Below are 27,414 nucleotides of genomic sequence, written 5' to 3'. Positions count from 1 at the left end.
GAGGGGCCTGATCCCGTTTTAGACGGTATGCGCATCCCTCCTACAGCTTTTCCATACCACATATCAGTGAAGAAATTGATGGATGTCTCCAGTCCGCCCTCCTTACCTCTTTGGCGACTGCCTCTTTGGTTGACGGAAGTTTGGCTGCCACGGCGTCATCTTGCCGACCTCCTCCGGCATCCTCGGACCGGCTAGATGCTGCCCTCCGCCATGTTCTCCTGAGAGCTAAGGGCGCACGCAAGGCGCGGCCCTGACTCAAGTACCAGCAGTGGTGTAAACCTCAGTGTATTTTTTAAAAATCTGCCCGTACCATCTGCCCGTACCACTGCCATTAGCAATGGTAACATGGAATAGACTTAGTTTTTGGGTACTTGCCAGGTTCTTATGGCCTGGATTGGCCACTGTTGGAAACAGGATGCTGGGCTTGATGGACCCCCTTGGTCTGACCCAGTATGGCATTTTCTTATGTTCTTATGTTCTATCCCTCTGTGGACTCCTATGTTTCAACGGTCACCAAGCATACCACGATCCTGGTGGAGGGATCGACGGCTCTCAAGGATGGGCAGGACCATAAATTGGAGGCTCACATGAAACGCATCTTCGAAGTCTTGGCTCTCGGAAGTCCGGGCGACTTGCTGCAGCAGCCTCATGCTACGGGCAGACCTCAGCTGGGTTCAACAATTACTCTGCACCCAAGAAACTCCCGCTGGCAGAGGCGGAGCAGGCTGAGCGTCTAGAAGCCGTGATCGCTTACGGGCAGGCGCGCTCTACGATTTGGTTTGTGTTCAGGCGAAAGCGATGGCTTCGGCGATGTCTGCTCGGAGGCTCCTCTGGCTACGCAATTGGTCGGCCGATTAGTCTCCCAAAGCCCGCTTAGGCACGTTGCCTTTCAAAGGTAAGATGCTTTTTGGTGAGGACCTTGAGAAGTTATGGACTCCTTGGCGGACAACAAAGTCCATAAGCTCCCGGAGGACCGTCCTAAACATGCCTGGTCTTTACTCGCCCTCCCGTTCTCGCTTCCGGGGTCAGCGTCGTTATATTCCGCACGGGCGGGGTGGTTCCTCGAGGGGTTTCTCTTCTCGAGCTCAGTCTTGGTCTCAGTCCTTTCGTTGGTGGCGGCCCTTTCGCGAGAGCCAGCCCGCGCGCTCCACCCCCAAGCCTGCCACACAATGAAGTTCAGCTGACTCATTCCTCGGTTCCCTATCTCGGTGGCCGCCTCTCCCTGTTTTACGAGGAATGGGTCAAAATCACGTCGGATCAGTGGGTCCTCGACATTATCAGAGACAGGTACGCCTTCGAGATTGTTCACGACCTTCCGGATCTTTTTCTCTTCTCTCCATGCGGGCGGTCCAAGAGGGATGCGGTGGAGCCAAACTCTCACCAGACTCCTGGCTCTGGGTGCGGTGGTCCCGGAGAAGGGAGCTTGGCGCCAGCCAGTATTCCATTTACTTCGTCGTCCCCAAGAAGGACGGGTCCTATCGCCCAATCCTGGACCTCAAGCGGGTCAATCGCACCCTCAAAATTCCTCATTTCCGCATGGAAACCCTGCGAGCGGTCATAGTGGCGGTTCGCCCCGGAGAGTTTCTCACTTCCCTCAATCTCGCAGAGGCGTACTTCCATATTCCGATTCACCGCGACTACCAGAAGTATCTCCGCTTCCATGTTCTCAACCAGGACTTCCAGTTTTGGGCGCTACCCTTCGGGCTCGCGATAACGCCTCGCACCTTCACCAAGGTCATGGTGGTGGTCGCGGCAGCTCTGCGCCGGGAAGGAATCCTTGTCCATCCCTATCTGGACGACTGGCTCATCAGGGCGAAGTCGGCGGCTTCCTGTCAACAGGCAGTGAATCGCGTGTTATCTCTTCTCGCTTCCCTTGGGTGGATAGTGAATTTCTCCAAGAGCAACCTTCAGCCCTCCCAGGAATTAGAGTTCCTGGGAGCCCACTTCGACACTCGAGTAGGCAAGGTCTTCTTACCGCGTGCGCGCGCTCTCAAGTTGATCGAGCAGATCCAGAATCTGATTGCTCTACCTTCCCCGATGGCCTGGGACTACCTGCAGGTTTTGGGATCCATGGCTTCCACCATCGACCTCGTCCCCTGGGCTTTTGCTCATATGCGTCCATTACAGAAAGCTTTGCTATCCCGCTGGCAGCCGGTGTCGGAACAGTTTCACGTGGTCCTTCCGTTCTTGGACTCTACAGTCGTCGACTTGCAGTGGTGGCTGTCGCTTCCTCATCTCCTCCAGGGGATGCCTCTTCAAGTGCCACAGTGGACGATAGTAACCACGGACACCAGTCTGGTAGCACCCGAGTGGCCGAGAAGACCGTGGTTCACAGATCTTATCAACCTGGCGATGGACGGACCCCTGCGACTCGGTCATCTACCTCGTCTACTTCGACAGGGGCCTGTATTTTAGACCAGGCCGATCGCTTCTGTCTAGCGGCCTGGCTTTTGAACGGTGACGCCTGAGGCGTAAGGGTTATAAGGAGGAGGTCATCTCCACCTTGCTACGGGCCCGGAAACAGTCGACTTCCCTGGCCTACGTGTGCATGTGGAAAGTTTTTGAGTCTGTTTGTGCAGAGTCGGGTATCCCAGCGCGCTCCGCCCCGGGTCTCCGAGGTTCTTTCTTTTCTTCAGAAGGTCTCTCCAAGGGCCTCTCCTTCAGTTCTCTGCGCGTACAGGTCTCTGCGCTTGGCTCTGTCCTGGGTCGGGTGGAAGGTCATTCCCTAGCGGGCCATCCGGACGTGATTCGATTTCTGAGGGGCGTTAAACATCTCCGCCCCCCTCTTGTGCCACGTGCCCGTTGTGGAGTCTTAATCTGGTCCTTCGGGCTCTCTGTGCGGCTCCGTTCGAACCTCTTCGTCACGCTACACTAAAGGACCTCACGCTAAAAACTGTCTTTCTGGTCTCTATCTCCTCCACTCGGCGGATCTCCGAGATTCAGGCATTGTCTTGTCGGGAGCCCTTCTTGCGTTTTTCCGATTCAGGGGTCTCTCTCAAAACAGTTCCTTCTTTCTTGCCCAAAGTTGTTTCCACCTTCCATGTCAACTAGTTGGTAGAACTCCCTGCGTTTTCCCCAGAGGAGATTGCCGGTACACCTGGGGGCGATCTTCGTCGACTAGATGTCAAACGGATCCTGCTTCGCTATCTCCAGGTTACCAACGACTTTTGCGTTTCGGACCATCTCTTTGTCCTTTGGAGTGGTCCCAACTGGGGTAAGCCGGCTTCTAAGACCACTATTGCGCGGTGGTTGAAAGAAGCGATCTCTTCGGCCTATCTTTGCCAAGGTCGAGCGGTTCCCGCGAGCCTGAAGGCTCATTCTCTGCACTCTCAGGCTACTTCTTGGGCAGAGAGTCAATCTGTTTCTCCGCAGGAAATTTGCAGGGCCGCCACTTGGATGTCCCTGCATACTTTTGCTTGACACTACCGTCTGGATGTGCACACTCCGGTTTTCGGTTCCTTTGGGCGGCAAGTGCTTCGAGCGGGACTGTCTCGGTCCCACCCGGTTTAGGGAAGCTTTGGTACATCCCACAATCTGGACTGATCCGGGTACGTACAGGGAAAGGAAAATTAGTTCTTACCTGTTAATTTTCGTTCCTGTAGTACCACGGATCAGTCCAGACGCCCTTCCCTGTCTGTCTTTATTATGTCCTCTCGAAGCTTGTTTCTTGCAGGTTTGCAGATTCTATTACTTCTTTTTTTGTGCAAGAATACTGCGCAATTACACCGGAAGCCTTGGTCATTTGAATACCAAGTATATGCAAGAGCGTATAGATATACCATGTTTATTACATTATTCTACAGTTGCTCCATTGAGCTTTATGGTTACTTGCTTGATCCTGTTTGGGTTTTGTTATTTTTCTGCTTTGACAATGGTTATACTGAAGAGTTACAGGATAGGCTTTGTCCTCGTATAGGATATCCTTTCAGTTTTAGTCTGTCTCCACCTGCTGGAAAGGAGGCTCAACCCACAGTCTGGACTGATCTGTGGTATTACAGGAATGAAAATTAACAGGTAAGAACTACTTTTCCTTTATCTAGGTGGTCTAAGAAGTTCTCTCCTTTACTGGGGCAAACTGGGAACGAACTGGGGAAACAGGTAATTGCGTAAGCATGCATATCTACTAAAATCCCCCCCCCCCCCCCAGTTACACAATGAAGGCAGCATTTGCATGCACTTGCACACGTCAATGTAAACTCTTGTGCATATGTACATGCATATAGCCAATAACATTCAGTCATTTTTCATAAATGCATGCCAAGTCAACCAATTTTTTTAAAATTGAAAAGATAATAATTGACTTTGTGGTAAGATAACACACTAACAGCTAAATGCATTGAAGGTTTTTCTTCCATTTTCTGTCCATGGAGAAAATGCTTAGTATTTATGGCTCTAAGTGATAAAAATAAATGCAGATTTCTATTCTAAGGTATGCAAACAAAAAGTGCTCATAACAGAGTGCACTTTGTTAAGCCATTTATATGTTATATATTCTGGGCTGATTTACTTCAGTAATTGGAATGAAATGCATTAAGGATGGATCACATGATGAATGTTGTTTGCTTGCTGACAAAATTTGTAAGTCGATTTATAAATGCCTGTGAGCTCAGCCTCTATATTTGTTTTCATTAGTATCTATTACAAATGGTAGGCAAATGTTCCTGTAGTGTATTTTTTATATGTTGAAAACACAAAAGCATTTACCATTATTTGATTCTACTGAAGTAGGAAGTCTTTATCCGGTGTCTAAGATAAATCCAAAGCTTTCAAGGTGTATGTAATTTTCAAAAGGATTTACATATGTAAAGGCAGCATATATCATAGCAATTTTCAAAAGCCCATTTATGCACTTACGGGCCCATACAGTAAGACGCGCGGGAGAGCCAGCGAGCGCCCGCTCTCTGACGCGCACCCAGGCCACTCTCCTGGGCACGCGATTCAGTAAATAAAGATATGCAAATTAGGGCCCGTGGTAAAAGGAGGTGCTAGGGACACTAGCGCGTCCCTAGCACCTCCTTTTTGACAGAAGCGGCGGCTGTCAGAGGGTTTTACAGCCGATGTTCAATTTTACCAGCATCGGTTCTCGAACTCGCTGACAGCCACGGGTTCGGAAAATGGGCGCCGGCAAAATTGAGCATCTGTCTTCCAGGCCGCCGGCAGATTTTTAATTTTTTTTTATTTATGGGGCCTCTGACTTAATATCGCTATGATATTAAGTCAGAGGGTGTACAGAAAAGCAGTTTTTTCTGCTTTTCTGTACACTTTCCCCCTGTGCTGGCCGAAATTAACTTCTGCCTTTGGGCAGGCGTTAATTTCTGAAAGTAAAATGTGCGGCTTGGCTGCACATTTTACTTTCTGTATCGCGCGGGAATAACTAATAGGCTCATCAACATGCATTTGCATGTTGCAGGCGCTATTAGTTTCAGGGGGGTTGGCCGCGCGTTTTCGATGTGCTATTACCACTTACTGTATAAGGGGTAAAAATAGCGCGTGGAAAACGTGCAGCCAAACCGGGGCTAAAGGTGCACTCGGCTGAGTGCACCATACTGAATCGGCCCGTTAAAGTGTACTTACGCAAGTAAAACCTACTGACAATTAAATAGCATATATCATAGCAATTTTCAAAAGCCTGATTACGCACATAATTCCTTTTAAAAATTACCCCATAGAGTTCACTTTTCAAAGGATTTAGATGCCTAACTTTATAAGTAATTTATTTACTTTTTAGGAGAAAAGAATGTTTCCAACATCATTCTTTACAAAGAGGGTACCAAGGCACACAGTTTGGAGGCTAGAACTGTGGATACCTCCTGCTGGGACAGTCTGGAGTTGCCCCTAACAAGTTCAAGCACGTTTGCTACAGCCTGTGAGAAAAGTGCTTGCATTTCCGTTGGAAGCCATTTATCTTCAGGCTGGGACACCGTAAGTATACTGCTATTATAAGATCAGCTGAGTCTACTAACTAGTAGAGAGATCTATAGGGTAGTGAAGACTCTTCTGCTTACGAAGAAGAGAGATAATTTGGTGGGAATTCTAGACTGCATTACTACTTTTTTGTTTTTAGTAATAAGATTAAGGTTTTGCTCCAACAATTACAGGAGCAGAATGGGGGGGGGGGGGGGGGGATATTGGGTGCAGACAAGTTGTTTTTTCTCCTGCATCACAGAGATCAGTGTCAATTTTAGTTCCAGAAGACATGACAAAATTCACTATCTCCAATTCCAGAATATCATTCCTTTGTGCAGAAATTATGAATTTTTTTTAAATTTATATATTTATTGATTTTCCACATTTAATACAGAAAGTAAAATAAACAATAGACTCGGTACAGTTTGATATCCCTTCAAACTTAATACCTTCACCAATTATTAATTAAGTAATCTTACTTATTTATGACATAATCAATAGAAACTGTTACCTTATGACAACTGGAAATAAGAGGCATGGTAAACAATAGGGAGATTCTCAAGAAATCATATCATTAAAACACATGACATTTTACAGTTCTGCACTGTATATAATTACTCTAATTCACTAGACAGTGGGGAAGAGGTGGCTATTCTCTGTTCAATAAAATTTTTTAAATGATCGGGTAAGAAGAAAATGAAAGTATCTTGCTGTTTCTTTATTAGACATTTACAGGGAAATCGCAGGATAAACGAGTATCCCATAGATATAACTTCCTGATGGAAGACCAAAAACCCTTTTCTCCTAAGCTGCGTAGCTAATGATAGGTCTGGAAAAATTTTTACTATATTGTCATGAAAAAAGATAGGGTATTTGGAAAAATATTTTTTCATTACCTTATTCAGGTCAAGAAAATTTACAAAGGAAACCAATAGTATGCCCCGATCTATTATTTGGTTATTGGAACTTTCTAAAAAATTTGTAAGATTCCCTTGAAAGGGCAACTCTGATGTATTTAAATTGGAATTTCTCTTAGGTAAGAAGTAACAGAAACTTATAATAGGTAATTCATCTTCAGAAAAAGACAACACTTCTATAAAAAAAAATTTTTAACGTTTCCATCGGAACCTCCCCAACAACACGAGGGAAGTTGAGTAGGCGTAGATTTAAACATTTAGAGTTGTTTTCAAAGGTCTCAATATGCCTAGATAATAATTCTCTATCTTTTACTACTGCTGCATGAAATTCTAAAATCTTTTTACCAGTATCCTCTAGGTTGTTAATTCTTTCTTCAGATTTTTTAACCACATTTTGAATAACCAAAATATCCTGCTGACTTTTCCCTGCAATAGAATCTATGTTTTTCTCTAACCCTTTTATATTAGTAGATTTTTATTTATTTTATTTTATTTATTTTTTATATACCGACATTCGATCGAAATATCACATCGGTTCACAGGAAACTTAGAGATAGGGCGGGGACCACCCTATTTTACATTATAACATGGTAGATTAAGACTAGAACTAAATTACATTATAACATGGTAACAGTAACAAGGTAAAATATAACTATATTACATTATAACATGGTACCCTTATAACATGGTAACAATGTTCCCAATAACATGGCAGGCATTCAGATATGACTTAAGTGACAGGAGGGATTAAATAATTGAGGAGAGGAGGGGGGTATAGGTAATTTAACATAAATCATGTATAATAGTTGGTGGAGAGTGGGCAGTGGCGTGTAGGGTGGGGAGCAGGGGTGTGTGGGTGGGTCAGGGGGGGATCAGGAGGGGGTGTGATTTATTTGGGAAGGGTAAGGTGCGTGTGGGGTGGGTTAAGTGTCTGGTGGAAAGGCTTTTATGAACAGCCATGTTTTGAGATGTTTTTTGAAGATTTGCGATGAGGGTTCATTTCTGAGCTGGGGGGGGGAGGGAATTCCACAGGGAGGGACCTGCTATGGATATGGCTCGTTTGCGGGTTGCATTGAGGTGAGCAGCTTTGCAATTGGGGACAGAGAGAAGTCCAGTGTTGGAGGACCTGAGATTTCTTTGTGTGGAATATGGGTGTATTGAGGTGTTTAGCCAGTTCATTTCGTCGTTGTTTAGTTTTTTGTGTATGAGGGTGAGGGTTTTATATTGGATTCTTTGTGTGATGGGGAGCCAGTGGTGTTCTTTGAGAGTGTGTGTGATATGTGAAGATTTTCTGCTGTTAGTAATGATTCTGGCGGCGGCGTTTTGTAGAACTTGGAGGGGTTTGAGGTGGATTTCAGGGAAGCCAAGAAGGAGAGAGTTGCAGTAGTCGAGTCTTGAGAAGATAATTGATTGAAGGACTGTTCGGAAGTCGTGCGCTTGGAGCTGCCAGTCACTCACTGGCAACTCTCTGGAGTTGCCAGTGAGTGACTGCCAGATCTTTTATAGAAACATAGAAATGAAGGCCGAAGAAGACCAAACGGTCCATCCAGTCTGCCCAGCAAGTTTCACACTTTTTTTTTCTCTCATACTTATCTGTTACTCTTGGCTCTTAGTAACCTTTTGGTTCTATTTCCCTTCCACCCACACCATTAATGAGAGAGCAGTATTGGAACTGCATCTAAGTGAAATATCTAGCTTAATTAGTTAGGGTGTTTACCCAGACTAAATAATCCAATCCTTGTTGGTTGTTTTCTGTATATAGATCCACTTTTCTTCATTCCCCCCTGCCGTTGAAGCAGAGAGTTATGCTGGATATGCGTGAAGTATCAGTTTTTCTCCCCTGCTGTTGAAGCAGAGAGCTATGCTAGATATGCTTGAAGTATCAGACTTTCTCCCCTGCCGTTGAAGCAGAGAGCTATGCATTGAAAGTGAAGTATCAGGCTTATTTCATTTGGGGTAGTAGCTGCCATAACAAGCAAGCTACTCCCCGCTTTTTTGTGAATGCAAATCCTTTTCTCCACTTTTCTTCTTGCCATTGAAGCTTAGAGCAATGTTGGAGTCACATTAACCGTGTGTATGTTTATTGAATAAGGGTATTATCTCCAGGTAGTAGCCGTCATTCCTGCGAGCCACCCACTCTTTATTCACGTCCTCTAGACTTTATGGATCCACAGTGTTTATCCCACGCCCCTTTGAAGTCCTTCACAGTTCTGGTCTTCACTTCCTCCGGAAGGGCATTCCAGGCATCCACCACCCTCTCCATGAAGAAATACTTCTGACATTGGTTCTGAGTCTTCCTCCCTGGAGCTTCAAATCGTGACCCCTGGTTCTACTGATTTTTTTCCGACTGAAAAGGTTTGTCGTTGTCTTTGGATCATTAAAACCTTTCAAGTATCTGAAAGTCTATATCATATCACCTCTGCTCCTCCTTTCCTCCAGGGTGTACATATTTAGATTCTTCAATCTCTCCTCATAAGTCATTTGATGAAGACCATCCACCTTTTTGGTCGCCCTTCTCTGGACCGCCTCCATCTTGTCACTGTCTCTTTGGAGATACGGTCTCCAGAACTGAACACAATACTCCAGGTGAGGCCTCACCAAGGACCTGTACAAGGGGATAATCACTTCCCTTTTCTTACTCTATATTCCTCTCTCTATGCAGCCCAGCATTCTTCTGGCTTTAGCAATCGCCTTGTCACATTGTTTCGCTGACTTCAGATCATTAGACACTATCACCCCAAGGTCTCTCTCCTGCTCCGTGCACATCAGCCTCTCTCCCCCCATCGAATACAGTTCATTCGGATTTCCACTCCCCATATGCATGACTTTGCTCTTCTTGGCATTGAATCTCAGCTGCCATATCTTCGACCACTGTTCCAGCTTCCTTAAATCCCGACTCATTCTCTCCACTCCTTCCGGCGTGTCCACTCTGTTGCAGATCTTAGTGTCATCCGCAAAAAGACAAACTTTACCTTCTATCTCGTCCGCAATGTCGCTCACAAAGATATTGAACAGGACCGGTCCCAACACCGATCCTTGCGGTACACTGCTTAAAACCGCTCTCTCTTCAGAGAGAGTTCCATTTACCATCACACATTATCTTCTGTCCGTCAACCAGTTTGCAATCCAGGCCGGCACTCACTCCTAAGCTTCTCATTTTATTCACCAGTCTCCTGTGCAGGATCGTGTCAAAAGCTTTGCTGAAATCCAAGTAGATGACATAGAGTGCTCTTCCTTGATCCAATTCCTTGGTTACCCAGTCAAAAAAGTCGATCAGATTAGTCTGACAGGATCTTCCCCTAGTGAATCCATGCTGCCTCTGGTCCAGCAATTCTCCCGACCGTAGATAGTTCACTATTCTCTCTTTCAACAGTGACTCCATTACTTTTCCCTCCACCGAATGAGAATGTTGGCAACACATAGCAATTACAAAACATGAGACAAGTGTGATGGCACCTTAAACTCAGAAGAAACCAACACCTTCACCAACTGTCTTGCAGAATAGATATTTCTAATTATGTTGTATATTCCCTGCAATGGTGTGTAAAGAAGAAAAACCTCTTGGTCAGAGTTTTCATCCCCTATTGATACTCCACATTTTAACAACTGCTGCTTCAAGGTTGGGGACTCATTTCAATGTGTTGCGCCCGTCGGTCGCAGGCACCTGCGACCTCTCGTGTTCACCTCTTTTTTTCCTTGCACCGTCAATCATGGGAAGAATGGCGGCCTCCGCTAGCCAACGCCAACCTCCCCGGCATCCCCAGGGCAGCGTTGGCGCTCCGACCACCATCTTACTTCTGGAATCACCTAGGCACTCGCACAGGGCCTCATTTTGTATAAGTCATGGCAGGAACCTATGGGGCGTCCCCTCCCGATGACGTCAACCCGCTGGTGTACTTAAGCTGACCGGCCCACTGCTAAGACAAGTTAGCAAGGAGTTCTCTTGTTGCATCTTGGAAGACAACACCCTTCCACAACCTTTTCTAGACCTAGAAGAAGGTCTTCGGCATCTCCTCCGATCCGTTTTTGAATCTTTTGAATCAACAACACGGGCTTCTGCTATGGCCATTACCGCCAAATGTCTTGCATGGCTAAAAGCCAGTGCTATTCAAACAGACGTCCATGAAAAGCTAGCAGATATTCCATGCGTGGGAAACAATCTTTTTGGTGACCAATTTACGGATATGGTATCTCATCTCAAGGAGCAAACTGCAGTGGTACAATCGCTTACTTACACATCAGAATCACAAAAACATCAACAGAGATATCAACCATTTTACCATCGTCTGTGTTACCCACAGGCATATTCTCGACCCTTTACTCAGTATAGACAACAACCATATAATTCTTCCAGGTCTACACCCCAGGCTCCGACAAGGGGAAGGCCTAGACAACAGAAACAGGCACTGGCTGCACAACAGAAGCAGCCATAGTCATCCTTTTGAGTGCAATTCAGCCACCACCACCCCCAGACTTCATTGGAGGATGCCTTCAATCCTTCCTAACCAATTGGGAATCCATTACCTCAGACCAATGGGTTATCAATATCATCAGAGAAGGTTGCCATCTAAATTTCAAATCCATTCCACCTCTTCCTCACAGATCTTCAACACGAACTATACCCTCCCATACAGCATCCCTCAGTGCAGAGTTAACCAACCTGATTCTGCAGAATTCCATACAAACAATCCCTCTTCAACTTCAGAATCAGAGATTCTATTCCCAATATTTCCTCATTCCAAAGAAATCAGGGGGCCTACGTCCTATTCTGGATCTCCGTCTCCTGAACCAACACACTCAGAGGGAAAAATTCAAGATGACCTCTCTCAAGAACATCCTACTTCTGTTGCAACCCAATGATTGGCTATGTTCCATCGACCTGAAGGATGCCTACTCCCATATTCCAATTCACCCTTCCTCTTGGCAATACCTCTGTTTTCAAATTCAGAATTCGCACTACCAATACAAAGTTCTCCCCTTTGGTCTTTCCTCAGCCCTCAGGGTATTCATGAAATGCCTAGCAGTGGTGGTAGCTCATCTCAGACAGATATCGATCCAAATATTTCCTTATCTGGATGATTGGTTGATAGTGGCTTCCGATCCATCCACACTCAAGGAGCACACGTTACGCACTATCAATTGCCTTCAAACGTTGGGATTCCTGATCAACTTCGAAAAATCCCAACTCCAACCTACACAAATACTTCAGTTTGTAGGTGCTCTCATCAATACGATAGAACAGAAGGCATATCTCCCATCAGACAGAATGCGCACTCTTATGACTTTAGCGAACAACCTAATAAACAAAATTCAAGCATCTGCACGCCAGATCCTTCAACTTCTGGGGCATATGGCGGCAGCCATCTACATAGTTCCCCACACCAAACTTCACACGTGCCGCTTGCAATGGGACTAAAGACACAGTGGTCCCAGTTTCTACAACCACTCAGCTCCAAAATTCACATTACCAACTCAGTGAAGGAGGACATTCACTGGTGGCTTTCTCCTTCCAACCTATCAACGGGAGCCCCCTTCCGTCTACCTCCACATCAGCTTACGCTCACCTCGGACACGTCCAGGAAGGGTTGGGGGGCCCTCCTAGGTGACCTGAAAACACAAGGTCTTTGGACTACCCAAGAATCTATGTACCAGATCAATCTCTTAGAGCTTTGAGTGATCTGGAAAGCACTTCAAACCTTCTCCACTCAAGTCCAACACTCAATCCTCATGGTGTATACCGACAACCAGGTGGCAATGTTTTACATAAACAAAGTTTATGGACACTGTTTCGGGACACTGTTTCGGGAAGCACTTCGAATACTTCACTGGACGCTCAAGTTCCAAATCTCCCTCCAGGCCACTTACCTTCCAGGCCTAGACAATATAACAGCAGATCGTCTAAGCTGAGTCTTTCATGCACACGAGTGGACCCTGAATCCAGAAGTAGCGGAAAACATTTTTCAACAATGGGGTTTTCCGTCAATAGATCTCTTTGCCACAGAAAGCAACAGACAGGTTCAAACCTTCTGCTCCATTTATCCCAGCAGCATACGGTTCGCCCCAGATGCCTTCCTCATTCCATAGATGAAAGGCTTTGATGTATGCGTATCCTCCCATTCCACTAATTTCTCGGACAGTTCAGAAGTGCATACACGATGTGGTGGACATGATAGTCATCGCGCCAGCATGGCCAAGGCAACCATGGTATGCGTATCTGATGCGTCTTTCCATACGCCCACCAATACTGCTTCAAAACCACCCACGCCTTCTGACGCAAGAAGGGGGCTCTCTTCTTCACCCGATGAATCAATCGCTTCATCTCAGAGCATGGAGATTGAATGGCAGGTATTGAATTACCTTAATTTACCCACACATGTGGAAGACATCCTCATTGCATCCAGGAAACCTTCCACCAGACGTAACTATACAGGCAAATGGCATCGCTATCTAACCTGGTGCACTCCTAGGAACAAAAATCCTTTTTCTGCTACCGCTTCTCAATTACTACAGTATCTACACACCCTGTACGAAGCGGGTTTAGCTACCACTTCCGTCAGAGTTCACATTAGTGCTATAGCAGCGTTTCATGACCAGCATAACGTCCTTCCTATATCGAGTCATACACTAATATCTAGATTCATGAAGGGCATGCTACGACTTCGTCCACCGGTGACCAAACCGCCGGTACCATGGGATCTCAACGTAATATTAGAGCAGCTTATGCTACCATCCTTTGAACCAATGGACACCAGCTACATAAAATATGTAACATGGAAGACTGTTTTTCTAGTAGCCATTACATCAGCACGAAGAGTCAGTGAACTCCAGGCGTTAGTTCACTACTCCCCTTATCTAGAATTTTACCATAATAAAGTGACTCTCCAACCTCACCCTACATTTCTTCCAAAGGTGGTTTCCATTTTCCATCTAAATCAAACCATCACTCTCCCCTTTTTTATGCCAAAGCCGCATGCCAATGAACGAGAGAAGCTTCTACATACTGTAGACTATAAAAGACCTCTCGCCTAGTACAAACAAAGGACTCAGTCCACTTCAAGGCACTCTCAATTGTTCCTATCTTTTAACCCCAATCATCCGGGCCAACCCGTTTCGAAAAGGACTATAGCCAGTTGGCTATCACAGTGCATTTTATTCTGGTACAATAAATGTTCCATCAAACTTCAAAGTAAGCCTTAGGCGCATCAGATACGCGCCACAGCAGCATCAGTTGCTCACTTAAACAATGTTCCACTAGTGGATATCTGCAAGGCAGCAACATGGTCCTCCATTCATACCTTCACATCTCACTATTCCCTTCAACAACAAATGACCTCTGATGCAGCACTAGGCACATCAGTCTTATCAACTACACGAAAGTTATGAGACTGTCTACTACTTCAAGGGTTGTTGTCCAAACCTTCAAAAACATTACACATGGACACAACCGGGGAGCTTGGGACTCCCAGACAGCATGGCTAATTCAGCCCTGCTATCGACGGGAAAAAGCAAGTTTGTTTACCGTAAACGGTGTTATCCCAGGACAAGCAGGATGCTAGTCCTCACATATGGGTGACATCATTGATGGAGCCCTATTTCGGAAAACTTTCTGTCAAAGTTTCTAGAAACTTTTGACTGGCCCTGTGAGGCCACTGAGCATGCCCAGCATGCCATGATATTCTCTGCCACAGGGGTCTCTCTTCAGTCTTCGTTTTTCCGCGCTGCTGTAGGCATCGCGAAGCAGGAGCCTTGTGAGTTTTTCTCACAGTGTTTGCTGACTAAAAGTCACTTATTTTCTCATTCATTTTCTCCCACAAGGGATCTCTCAGATTTCCACCGGCTGGTGAGTAATCGTAGTCTCATTTTTACTCCTTGAGTAAAAACTTTTTCTCTCATAATTTTTCCCTCATTTCATCGATGGCTGTCGATTGAAAATGGCTACCGGATTTAAAAAATGTCCTATCTGTAATCGGACAATGTCCAATACAGACCCACACCTCGAGTGTGTCCTTTGTTTGGGGGACAAACATGATGTCACAACCTGCCCTAAATGTGCAGAAATGACTCCGAAGGGAAGAAAACTTCGCCAAGAGAAGATGGAACATCTATTCCATCTACAGCTTTTGCCTTCTCCCTCGACATCGACAAAATTGTCTCTGGCCGGAGTCTCAAAATGAATAATATTGAAAAAACGTCGTCCGGAAGGGTCAGGAGACCATCCATCGCCAACGACATCGATAGCATCGACGAGGTCAGTAGTCGAACACCGACCGAAACACCGTCATAGACATCGACACCGATGGGGTTTCTCTCCCCGGAGGAACCGACCACTAAGCGACCAAAACTTCAGGAAACACCACTATCCTCGATGCCAGGGCCTTCACCTCGCGAAGAAACACCAGTAGTCAAACCTCCACAGGGCTCTGTAGAAGGAGTATCGACGTCTCCACCGCCACTGCGTTCAGCTGCTCTGCCTGCACCAGCTGTATCGCAGGAATTGTCTGATTTCAAACGGCAAGCGGTGCTCCAGGCCCTTAAGCAGCAGATGTCCATTCTGGCATCCTCACCGATGCCGGTGTCTTCACCGATGCCAGTTCCCAAACCGATGCCGGTACTACTACCAATGCCGGTGATCCCACCGAAGCCGGTGACTACACAGATGCCGATGATTCCATCGATGCCGGTGCCTGCACCGATGCCGGCACCACAGTCTAAAGTGATACCAGCATGATCATCGATGACACCGACACCATCTTCGATGCCGAACCCGATGCCAATGACGCCTGGGGACCCAGGGCATCCAGAGCTAGCACTATATCTACTCCTCATGAAGAGATTTGACGAAGTAGTCGGTGCTCTTCCTCCCAAGCCCCGAGAAAAACGGCCTGAAGGGATACCCCTCGATGACCCACAACCAGGTCCTTCAGGGCTTCCTCGCCCACCTAGATCTTCTCCAATATCTCCTCATCAAGAAGATCCATACGATACTTGGGACAATGGGCATACAGACACTTCCTCTGAAGATTTTATGTCAAATCCTTCACCTCCAGACCCAAGGAAGAAATCTCCACCGGAGGATTTATCCTTTACAAATTTCATCCAGGATATGGCGGACACCATACCTTTCACCTTGGTGACGGAGGAAGATTCAAGGCAACAAACGCTGGAGGTTCTCCAATTTGTGGATCCTCCAAAGCAAGTAGTAGCCATACCTGTCCATGACGTCCTCCTGGACTTACAGCATCGACTTTGGGAGCACCCATGCTCAGTGCCTGCTGTAAATAAGAAAATGGACACAACTTATTTGGTGCAGTCTGTTCCTGGCTACCAAAAAACACAGCTTCCACACCAATCGGTGGTGGTAGAATCCGCACAAAAGAAATCAAAATGGATAAGACCACATTCCTCCACTCCCCCAGGAAAGGATCACAGATTCTTGGATTCCCTGAGAAGAAAGGTTTATCAAGGAGCCATGTTAAATACTAAAATATCATCTTACCAATTATATATGACTCAATATCAAAGAAATCTGTGGAAACAGATGCAAGAATTTATACCATCATTGCCACAACAATATCAAGAAGCAGCCCAAGCAATTATTCACAAAGGACTTGAGGCTGGCAAGCACGAAATCCATGCTGCCTATGATGGGTTTGAGACAGCATCCAGAGTGGCGGCATCTGGAGTAAGTGCAAGACGTTGGGCATGGCTTAAAGCCTCGGACCTCAGGCCTGAAGTCCAGGAAAAATGAGTAGACCTCCCATGGCTTGGTGATAATCTTTTTGGTCCCAAGGTGCAAGATGCGGTTGCTCAATTAAAAGAGCACACACAAACCCTGCGTCAATTTTCATTGATTCCGCAGGATCCAGCTACACAGTCATCTCGTCGGCCTCAAAGAAAAGAACCTAGAAGGCCCTTCTATCGACAGAGGCGTTATTACCCTCCAACATCAAGGGGCAGTTCTACAAGACCACAACAAAGAGCTCAACCCAGACAACCCAGGGCTGCTAGGCCTCAACCTCCGCCACAGACGGGACCAGCTGCTGGCTTTTGAGGCCTTTCCCAGAGACCGAAGCCATCTCTTCAATCCTCATCCAGACCTTCCAGTAAGAGGCCGAGTATCCTACTTCTACAACCATTGGTTACAAATAACAACAGACCAATGGGTACTTGCAATAATATCTCAAGGTTACCAACTCAATTTCCTCTCCATTCCAAGAGATTCTCCTCCGAGACCTCTTTCGCTAACAGAAAATCACATAACCCAATTGCAAGTAGAATTATCCACCCTTCTGAGAGCCAGGGCTGTACAGTCGGTGCCCCGGACTCAGCAGGGCAGAGGATTCTATTCCCGCTACTTCCTCATTCCAAAGAAAACCGGAGGCCTACATCCCATCCTAGACCTCAGAAATTCAAACAAATTTCTAAAGAAAGAAAAGTTCAGGATGGTTTCTCTAGACACCATGCTTCCTCTTCTTCAAACAGGAGATTGGCTTTGTTCTCTGGATCTTCAAGACGCTTACGCTCACATTCCAATATTCCCTCTTCATCGCAAGTATCTGCGCTTCATGGTGGGTCATCAACATTTCCAATACAGAGTACTGCCATTCGGACTTGCCTCTGCTCCCAGAGTATTCACCAAATGTCTGGCAGTAATAGCAGCACACTTGCACAAGGAAAGTGTCCATGTCTTTCCCTATTTAGATGACTGGCTCATCAGAAGTCAATCTCAACAAGGAGCTCTGGCTTCTCTCAGTCGAACAATTACTCTACTTCACTCCATGGGCTTTCTCATCAATTATCAAAAGTCCCATCTCACTCCGTCTCACCTGCTTCAATTCATAGGAGCAGAATTGAACACCATCCTCTCAAAAGCTTTTCTACCCGAAGATCGGGCAGAAACACTTTCCCTACTGGCAAACTCGATTCACTCAAAGAAACAAGCAACAGCTCATCAGTTTCTAACCTTACTAGGCCACATGGCATCCACAGTTCATGTCACTCCTATGGCAAGGTTAGCCATGAGGGTAACACAATGGACTTTAAGATCACAATGGATCCAAGCCATTCAACCACTGTCCTCTCCAATTCAAGTGACCCACCAGCTACATTCTTCTCTACTTTGGTGGGTGAACAAGGACAATTTGCGCAAGGGCCTACCCTTCCAACAACCAGTCCCACAGATAACTTTAACTGCAGATGCATCCACCTTGGGTTGGGGAGCTCACATAAACAATCTCCAAACCCAAGGTACTTGGACAAAACTCGAAGCAACATTTCAAATCAATTTCCTGGAACTTCGAGCTATACGTTATGCGCTGCATGCGTTCAAGGACTGCCTTTCACACAAAACTGTTCTGATCCAAATGGACAACACAGTAGCCATGTGGTACATCAACAAACAGGGAAGTACGGGCTCGTATCTCCTTTGTCAAGAAGCTGCACAGATTTGGGGCTGGGCCCTAACACACTCAATGTTTCTCCGGGCCACTTATCTGGCAGGCACTCACAATGTAGTTGCGGATTGACTCAGTCGTCAGTTCCAACCACACAAATGGTCCCTGGATCCCTTAGTAGCGACCAGGATATTTCAACGTTGGGGACAACCAACAATAGACCTCTTTGCATCACACCTGAATCAAAAAGTGGACACATTCTGCACTTTATACAGAAAGAATCACCAACTAGCCAAGGACGCCTTTGCTCGCCCTTGGAACTCAGGCCTTCTGTACGCGTATCCTCCGATACTGCTAATAACCAAAACTTTGGTGACGCTACAACAGGACAGGGGGGTCCATGATACTCATAGCCCCGTATTGGCCTCGACAGGTATTGTTTCCCACATTTCTAGACCTCTCGATCAGGGATCCAATTCGCCTGGGTGTAGCTCCCACTCTCATAACTCAGGATGAGGGTCGGTTGCGCCATCCCAACCTTCAATCCCTATCCCTGACGGCATGGATGTTGAAAGCTTGATTTTACAACCACTCAATCTTTCAGCCAATGTCTCTCAAGTGCTTATAGCTTCACGTAAACCTTCAACACGAAAGAACTATTCTTCGAAAGGAAAAAATTTGCCTTGTGGTGCATACAAAAGAATATTGATCCTTTCTCCTGTTCCACAACTTCTCTACTAGACTACTTATGCCATCTTTCAGATTCTGGTCTCCAGACTTCATCTGTACGAGTACATTTAAGTGCAATCTCAGCTTACCATTACAAGATGGGAGATGCACCAATATCCATACAACCTCTTGCCAGCAGGTTTATGAGAGGTTTGACTCAATTTAAACCACCAGTTTGGCCACCAGTCACAGAATGGGACCTGAATCTGGTCTTAACAAGACTCATGGGTTCTCCTTTCAAACCCATGAATTCCTGTGATGTTAAATTTCTCACATGGAAGACTATCTTCCTCATAGCCATTACATCAGCTAGAAGAGTTAGTGAATTACAAGTACTTGTCACGAACTCACCCTATACAAAATTCCTACATGACAGAGTGGTTCTCCATACACATCCAAAATTCCTTCCCAAAGTAGTTACGGAATTCCACTTGAACCAATCCATAGTTTAACCACATTCTTTCCAAGGCCTCATTCACACCAAGAAGAACGAGCCTTACATACCTTGGACTGTAAACGTGTGCTAGCATTTTACTTAGACCGCACTGCAGTCCACAGGAAATCCACTCAACTCTTTGTATCTTATGATCCAAACAAACCGGGTAAAGCAGTGGGTAAACATACTCTATCCAACTGGTTAGCAGATTGCATACAGTTTTGCTATGAAAAAGCAGGCCTTCCTTTCCAAGGGCGAGTTAAAGCGCATTCAGTAAGAGCAATGTCAACCTCAGTAGCACACTATCGTTCAGTGCTAATTCTTGACATATGTAAAGCAGCAACATGGAGTTCACTTCACACCTTTGCAGCTCATTACTGTTTGGACAAGCAGGGACGACAAAATTCAGCCTACAGACAATCTGTCTTAAAGAACTTGTTTCCAGTTTAATCCCAACTCCTTCTACATCCCATCTGCTGTGATCTTCGGCGCCTCATTTTCACCAACAATACTTCACTGTTGCTTCACTACAAAATGACTCAGCCTCTAGCTTGCTAATCACCCATATGTGAGGACTAGCAACCTGCTTGTCCTGGGATAAAGCAAAATTGCTTACCTTGTAATAGGTGTTATCCCAGGACAGCAGGATGTAGTCCTCACGAAAACCACCCACCACTCCGCGGAATTGGGTCCGATACATTTTATTATTTTATTTTTTGCTAAAGCTTATTGCTACATACGAGACTGAAGAGAGACCCCTGTGGCAGAGAATATCATGGCATGCTGGGCATGCTCAGTGGCCTCACAGAAAGTTTTCTGCAATAGGGCTCCATCAATGATGTCACCCATATGTGAGGACTACATCCTGCTGTCCTGGGATAACACCTATTACAAGGTAAGCAATTTTGCTTTTCCGTAAATAGCAGGATGAATTAGACATGCATTCCTTCCCTCCTCCCTAGACAATCACCTACAGGACACACTAACATACCTTACCTCTCGCTTGGTTACAAAGAAACTGAGAAGAGGGAACCGCGCAGGAACACCACCGTGCAGCCGCACAGAGTCAAAGCTCTGTTACTAGCTGAGGAGACTCCGCCTACTTCGGGTCGCAACGCTTCCCAGACATCATGGCTAATTCATCCTGCTATCTACAGAAACACCGTTTTCGGTAAGCAAACTTGCTTATTTCCGTATTTAGATTTTTTCTAAAGCCGAATTGTGTTGGAAACAAAATGTCATTTTGTTCGAGGTAATCATTTAATTGTCGTAATACAGCTTTCTCAATTAGAATGACAAATTGGAGATGGGTCTATAGTTGTTTAGTACAGTGTCATCAAGATTCTTTTTCTTTAGAATGGGTCTCACTATTGCTTGTTTTAGTAGATCTGGTAAGCACCCTTCTTGTAATGATAGATTAATGATTTCTGTTATTATTGGGACGATTATTTGAGGTATTTGTTTGAGAATCAAAATAAGAATAGCGTCAGAAGGATGATGAGCTGGATTTAAGCTGGATAGTAATTTTGTTACTTCGAAAGTTGAAGTATTGTCAAAGTTCGACCAAGATATGTTTGCTTTGGTTTTCATTACAATTTCTTGTGGTGTTACATTGCTTAATTTCTCAGAAATATTATCTATTTTATTTTGGAAAAAGTCAGCTAGCTCTCGACTAAGATTAATATTTATTGCGTTGTTGGCTTGACTGGGTACATCGATTAACTTATTAACAATATGAAACAGCATCTTAGGATTATGTCCAAATCTTCAAATTTTGTTACCATAAAATTCTTTCTTTGTTTTGTCAATCAATTTTTTATAATATGCCAAATGGATCCAATAATTTGTTAGTGTTCTAGGGCATTTATTTTTTCTCCAATCTTTTTTCCTTTTTTTTCAATTTTTGTTTGGTCTCTTTTAGCAGAAGAGTATACCAAGGGTTTGAAATCCTCTTATTGCTAACACGTTTAGTTTTTTGGGGATTTATTTTGTCTATGTCCACATTTATCTTGTTCCATGATTGTGTAGCTTCAGTAATATTGGTAAGATCAATGCGAGTTAACTGGGTTTCAAGCTGTGATTGTAATTCTTCTATATTGAACGGTGAACGAAAATCAAAGTATATATTCTCAACTTTGGATTGATTGTTTGTTTTATTATTTATTTATTTTTATATACCAATGTTTCATGAGGACATATCACATCGGTTTATATTAGTTAAGAAATATTCATTTAAAAATAATTGCGTTTTCAAAATTAAATGAAAAGAAATACAAAGTTTTCATAATAAACTAATAAAAACAATTAAAATAATAAAATAATTATTAAAAAATACACAGTTAAAGATACAGGACATTGAATAATATATGTGCTTTTATCAAAAAATGATCGGACCAGGGAACTTGGGGCATAGTCGGTATTGGCTTTATTTACTAAAGAGGAGTTAGTGAATATCAGGTCCAGCGAATGGCCAGCTTTATGTGACGCCTGGTTTGTTATCAGGTCATAGCCTAATGCTGTAAGGGTGTCATGTAATGTTTGGCATGTGGTTGACCATGGTGTCTTGTCCATATGTATGTTAAAATCTCCAAGAATTATTGATGGCTTGTTTGGATTTAAATTACTAACAAAAAATTCAATCAGAGGGGATACATTATAGTCGAGGATGCCAGGTGGGCAGTATAGCAGACAGATCTGAAGATTTGGAGAATCAGATAATGCTATTTCATATTGATCTATTAGGTGCTTAGGTAACAATTTCATTTTTAATGTTTTTTTTAACGATTAACATTAAACCTCCTCCTCTTCTATTGACTCTTGGAATTGAAAATTTGTCATAGTCTGTATTACCTATTTGATTGACAATTACATTATCGGTTTTTTTCAACCATGTCTCAGTAACTGCTACAAAATCATGCCCAACGCTTGAACCACAGTCAAGCCCACTGGTCATAGTTTTTCAACAGATTCGACTTCCTTTTGAAGTATCGCCCAGCAGACAAGAACACCCGTGCAGATGCTCTTTCCGTTCATTTACACCAGAAGATACACCGGACACTCCGCGTCATATCATTGACCCTACTAGGATACTCCTTTCAGCCACACACACGGTTCCAGCCGGAAAAACTGTGGTACCCCAGGCACTCAGGAAGAAAATCCTCAGATAGGCCCATGATTCACTCCCCACAGGTCACCCTGGTCAGTCCAGAACTCTGACCACCTTGCAAAGATACTACTGGTGGCCTTCCATGAAAGAGGATGTATGGGCCAATGTGGAATCATGTTCTACCTGTGCAAGGCAAAAACCTCCTGCCGGTCATCCCTGGGGACTTTTCCAACCTTTGCCCGCTCCTAGCGAACCGTGGATACACATATCCATGGACTTTATCGTTGACCTACCTGTGTCTACTGGTAACAACACCATCTGGGTCACTGTTGACCGGTTTTCCAAAATGGCTCATTTTGCGGCTCCTGAATTGGCAAAACTATTCATCCATCATGTCTTCCGTTTACATGGCATGCCTACGCACATCCTCTCTGACCGAGGGGTACAATTCACAGCCAAATTCTGGAGATCTCTCTGAAAGAAGTTCGATATATCTCTAGATCTGACATCAGGTTATCATCCGCAAGCCAACGGACAAACCGAAAGGATGAACCACACATTAAAGCAGTTTCTCCGGGCCTACATCAATTCCAGACAAAGCGACTGGTCCGAACTACTCCCTTGGGCAGAGTTTGCGCTGAATTCCCATCCCTCAGCTTCCACAGGATCATCGCTCTTTCAACTTGTCTATGGACGCCAGCCTTTACCTCCATTACCGATGCCTTTATCAGTATCCTCTCTGGCCGCCCAAGCTTCACCACAGGAGCTGCATCAGCTGTGGGAACACACTAAAGAGCTTCTTCAAAAGGCTGGACAACAAGCAAAGAAGTTTTATGATGCCCATCACAGAGCAGCTCCACAGCTACAGCCCGGGGACAAGGTATGGCTCAGTACCCGCTTCATTCGTCTCAAACTGCCTTCAGCTCGATTTGCACCTCGGTATATAGGACCTTTCCCTATACTCCGTCGCCTGGGTCCAGTCACGCACAGCTTGCAGTTACCATCATCTCTAAAGATCCACAACGCCTTCCACATCTCTCATCATTGTACTGGGGCAGCGTTGGAACTGTTTGATGCACTGGCTGTGGATTCATTAGTGGCAGGAGTCTATTTTTACAGTTGACCACAGCATCATGGTGCCTCCTTCTGAGCACGGGAAACTGTCAGGGCTGCGACCTGAGGTGGTCATGCCTCATCTTATCAGAGTTTTCTAAGAAGACACCTGAGCTGCAACCTCTCTCCACTGAAGAGGACATTACCTACCAGGTAGATGACATCCTTGATGTGCGGAAACATGGAAGACGCTGGGAGTACCTCATATCCTGGGAAGGATTTGGACCAGAGGAAAATAGCTGGGAGCCTGCAAGTAACATCCTTGACAAGGAGCTGATCAGACAATTCCACTTGGCTCACCCCAGGAAGCCAAAACCCTCGGGGAGGGGCCCTAAAAAGGGGTGGTACTGTTGCGCCCGTTGGTTGAAGGCAGCTGTGACCTCTCATGCTCACCTCTTTTTTCCCTGCACCGTCAATCATGGGAAGAATGGCGGCCTCCGCCAACCAACGCCGACCTCCCCGACATCCCCGGGACGGTGTGGACACTGCTGACCACCATCTTACTTCTGGAATCACCTAGGCACGCGCGCGTGCGCGCGCACACAGGGCCTCCTTTTGTATACGTCGTGGCGCGAACCTCGGGGGCGTCCTCTCCCGATGACGTCAACCCGCTGGTGTACTTAAGCTGACCGGCCCACTGCTAAGACGAGTTAGCAAGGAGTTCTCTCATTGTTAAATCCACTCTACTCTTGGATCTCCTGTTCCAGTATCTCCTCGTGACATTCAGACGCTATGGGTACCCGCTCCACGGGGGCCTTTCCGCGTCTTGGCTATCTGCTCCTCAGAGGGCCTTCCTGCCTTGGACTTCACCTGACCCGCTCCTCGGGTCTCTGTCCTGGAACTTCCTTGTGTGAGTACCTTCTTCAGTTTCCTACATTACCAACTTTGCTGAAGTCTCCACAGTGTACCCCGTGCCTCCGGCCACTACCGTTCTTCAGCATTATCACTTCTACATATCCTGAGCTACAGAGTGTTGCTGCAGCTACTCAAGATCCTCTGCTTGGTTACTGTATCTCAAGACCTCATCTACCTTGTCACCTACAGTACAGTCATCCCCGGCATACCCCGCGCTGCGGGCCACTACTGGATCTGCACTTCTGAGGTATCTCCACCAGCCTGCAGGAACCTCCTGGTGTACCCCACGCTGCGGGCCACTACCAGAGCCTCTCATCTACAGTACCACCCTGGGTATATCTTATTGCTCAAGAACTGTGTTTATTGCATTTCCCGCTCCTCGGGTTATGCCTTATCTTTACTCTTTAATAAAGTCTCTCACAGCTGTGTCCTATGTCGCTGAGACCACACCCACCGATGGTGAGGCCCACGGGGCTCCTCTCTGTGGGCAGAGACATCTCTCATCTCGGCCCGGGGTTCACAATTTCCTACAAAACCATAACACAATGCTGTTTACTCTAAAGGGACATAGTATCTTCAAGAAACCAAACTTTCCATCAATCTACTGGAGCTCAATGCTTTATTCAAAGCCTCATATGTTTTCGAACTGTGATTGAAGCAAACAGGGTTACATATCTGAACAGACGACAATAAAAACAAGGAGGCATAGGATCTTTTAGGAAACTCTCAGGATATGGAGTTGGGCTGTCATGAGAAAATTCCATCTTATAGCAGTTTATCTTCCAGGAAAGGACAATATATTGGTAGATGCCCTCGTTCTTCATCTTCAACCTCACGAATGGTCTCTAGATCCCAGTAAGGTTCAGTTACTATTTTGTCAAGGGAGAACTCCTCCCATAGACCTGTTTGTTTCCTTTCAACAAGAAGTTAGCCCATTATTGCTTCAAGATACCAAACAGGTGACAAATGCATTCTCAGTTTCATGGACCAAGAAGTTCATGTATTCCTTTCCTCCCATTCCTCTTATTTCAAAGTCTCTTCTTAACTTGAGTATTGATAGGAACAATGATTCTCATGACCCTGTCCTAGCTGTGCCAAATCTGGTTTCCATGGCTACAGAGGCTGGCTGTAACTGCATCAATATAGATATTTCCAAACCTGACTCAGTTCGAAGGCTCTGTGCTGCATACCAAACTTCATGCCCTGGCTGTTACAGCATGGATGTTGACAGCAAAATAGTTCAGGCTATGCCTCTCCCAAAGGAGGTGAAATAAGTAATTTCAGCAGTAAGAAAACCTGGTACATATGATCATATAATTTTAAATGGAAAAGATTTTCTTCCTGGTGTTACTCTTATAATGAAGATCCTTTCACATGCTCTACCACTTTGTTTGAAGTACCTTTCTCATCTTTCTAATTCAGGAATAACATTGAATTCTCCGAGTACATTTGAGTGCTATAGTTGCATGCCAATATCACAGCAGCCCTTAGTAATCAGGGGTGCATATTCAGCCATTGAGTGGCTAGGTAAGTACCTGGCTATGTTAAAGTTTGCCAGATATATATTTCCGGCGAACTGTAAACCAGCCTTGCAGTGTGGTCAGAGTTAGCTGGATAAGTAGTTATCTGTCTAAGTGGCAGCTGCTGAACATAGCCAGATATTCAAATACTGCCATTTAACTCACTTGAGTAGGAACTTATTCAGCTAATTGGCTTTGAAGATCTACCTCAATATTACAAGGATTTATTACTCACTCTCCTACTATAGTACTCAGAGCAAAGTAGAGTTATTTGGTGGTCTACATATGAATGATAAAAGTTACATTTAATACAGTACAATGTATACTATTTTTCTTGAGGCATCTCAGTGCTTTACTGTCTGATGTGTAAGTTATTTTACAATAATATTTTAAACAAAAAAACAGACTTTTTTACTCTGTTGCAATTCATTATATAGCATCCACTAAAATGTTGGATCTATGTGGCATTTAAACTTTTGTATTTCTCTTTACAGAGCAATAAATCATTGAACAGTGTTTTATGTTCACCTCTGACAATGGCAAGAACAGAATATGGTGTTTCATTGACCCACACACCTCAGAAAATTTTACAGAAAGGTAGAAGAAGAATGTATTTTTTATTGGCTGTCCCCATAGTTTGTCATTCAGTCTTCCATATGTTGCATGATCAACTTATCACATAGCCTGTAAATGAAATACACAAACTCCTTCTTCCATCCCAAAGCCATCCAATCAAGCAAGGATATCGCCCAACCGTGACTTAAGTAATGACTTAGTGGCAGAGACAGTGAGACATGGCCATAGGCTTTTATACAGCACTTATTTACTTAGTGCTCCTAATCCCATACTCTTTCTGCAGTGAAGTATGACTGCCAGCATACAAGAAGCAGACTACCTCCAAAGAAACATTGTACCCTCTGTTTTGTGGCAGCCTTTCAGGGCAAAACAATGTGCATAGATTTGAACATGCCAGTATAGGCCCTTGACCTAAACATACCCCTCAGAGTGCCTTTTTTTAGCCCATCTAAATGGTTTCACACTATGGAAGCCTGTGTCTACTTTATCTGATTGAGGAAGGCAGTTTTCAACCAGGACAATTTATCCAGTAAAATATCTGTTTATCTAGGAAAATTGCTTTGAAAATTGAAAATAGTCTTTCCTCATATTCTGTCTGCTCTGGATGCTCCTCTGGTTTATACCTCCTTCCCTTTACACCCTGCATTGAGTAGGATATTAAGTCTTGATTATGAGGTGAGGGGGTTATGTTATTAAGTCTTGATTATGAGGAGAAGGGGTTATGATATTAAGTCTTGATACGAGGTGAGAGGATTAGGATATTAAGTCTTGTTCCTGTTCATACCCCAGATCACTCCAGACAAGTGGGTTTTACATCCCTACCAGCAAATAGAGGCAGAGAATAAAATCTTTTCAGGCACTG

General features: G+C 44.9%; 1 protein-coding gene across 1 annotated transcript in view; it reads left to right on the top strand.

Moving 5' to 3' along the window:
* The window catches only part of LOC115082548 (inactive serine/threonine-protein kinase TEX14-like), a gene marked incomplete at its 3' end in the record, with an annotated part of 85,406 nt that overhangs the window by 17,453 nt on the left and 40,539 nt on the right, over positions 1-27,414 (top strand). The window contains exons 3-4 of the mRNA XM_029586767.1: positions 5,729-5,922; positions 26,471-26,573. Coding sequence (XP_029442627.1) covers positions 5,729-5,922; positions 26,471-26,573 — 297 coding nt within the window. The remainder of the gene's footprint in view (positions 1-5,728; positions 5,923-26,470; positions 26,574-27,414) is intronic.

Source organism: Rhinatrema bivittatum, unplaced genomic scaffold, assembly GCF_901001135.1.
Source record: "Rhinatrema bivittatum unplaced genomic scaffold, aRhiBiv1.1, whole genome shotgun sequence".
Lineage (NCBI taxonomy): Eukaryota > Metazoa > Chordata > Amphibia > Gymnophiona > Rhinatrematidae > Rhinatrema > Rhinatrema bivittatum.
The sequence above is the reverse complement of the archived record's forward strand: the minus strand, read 5'-3'. Positions and strand labels throughout refer to the sequence as shown.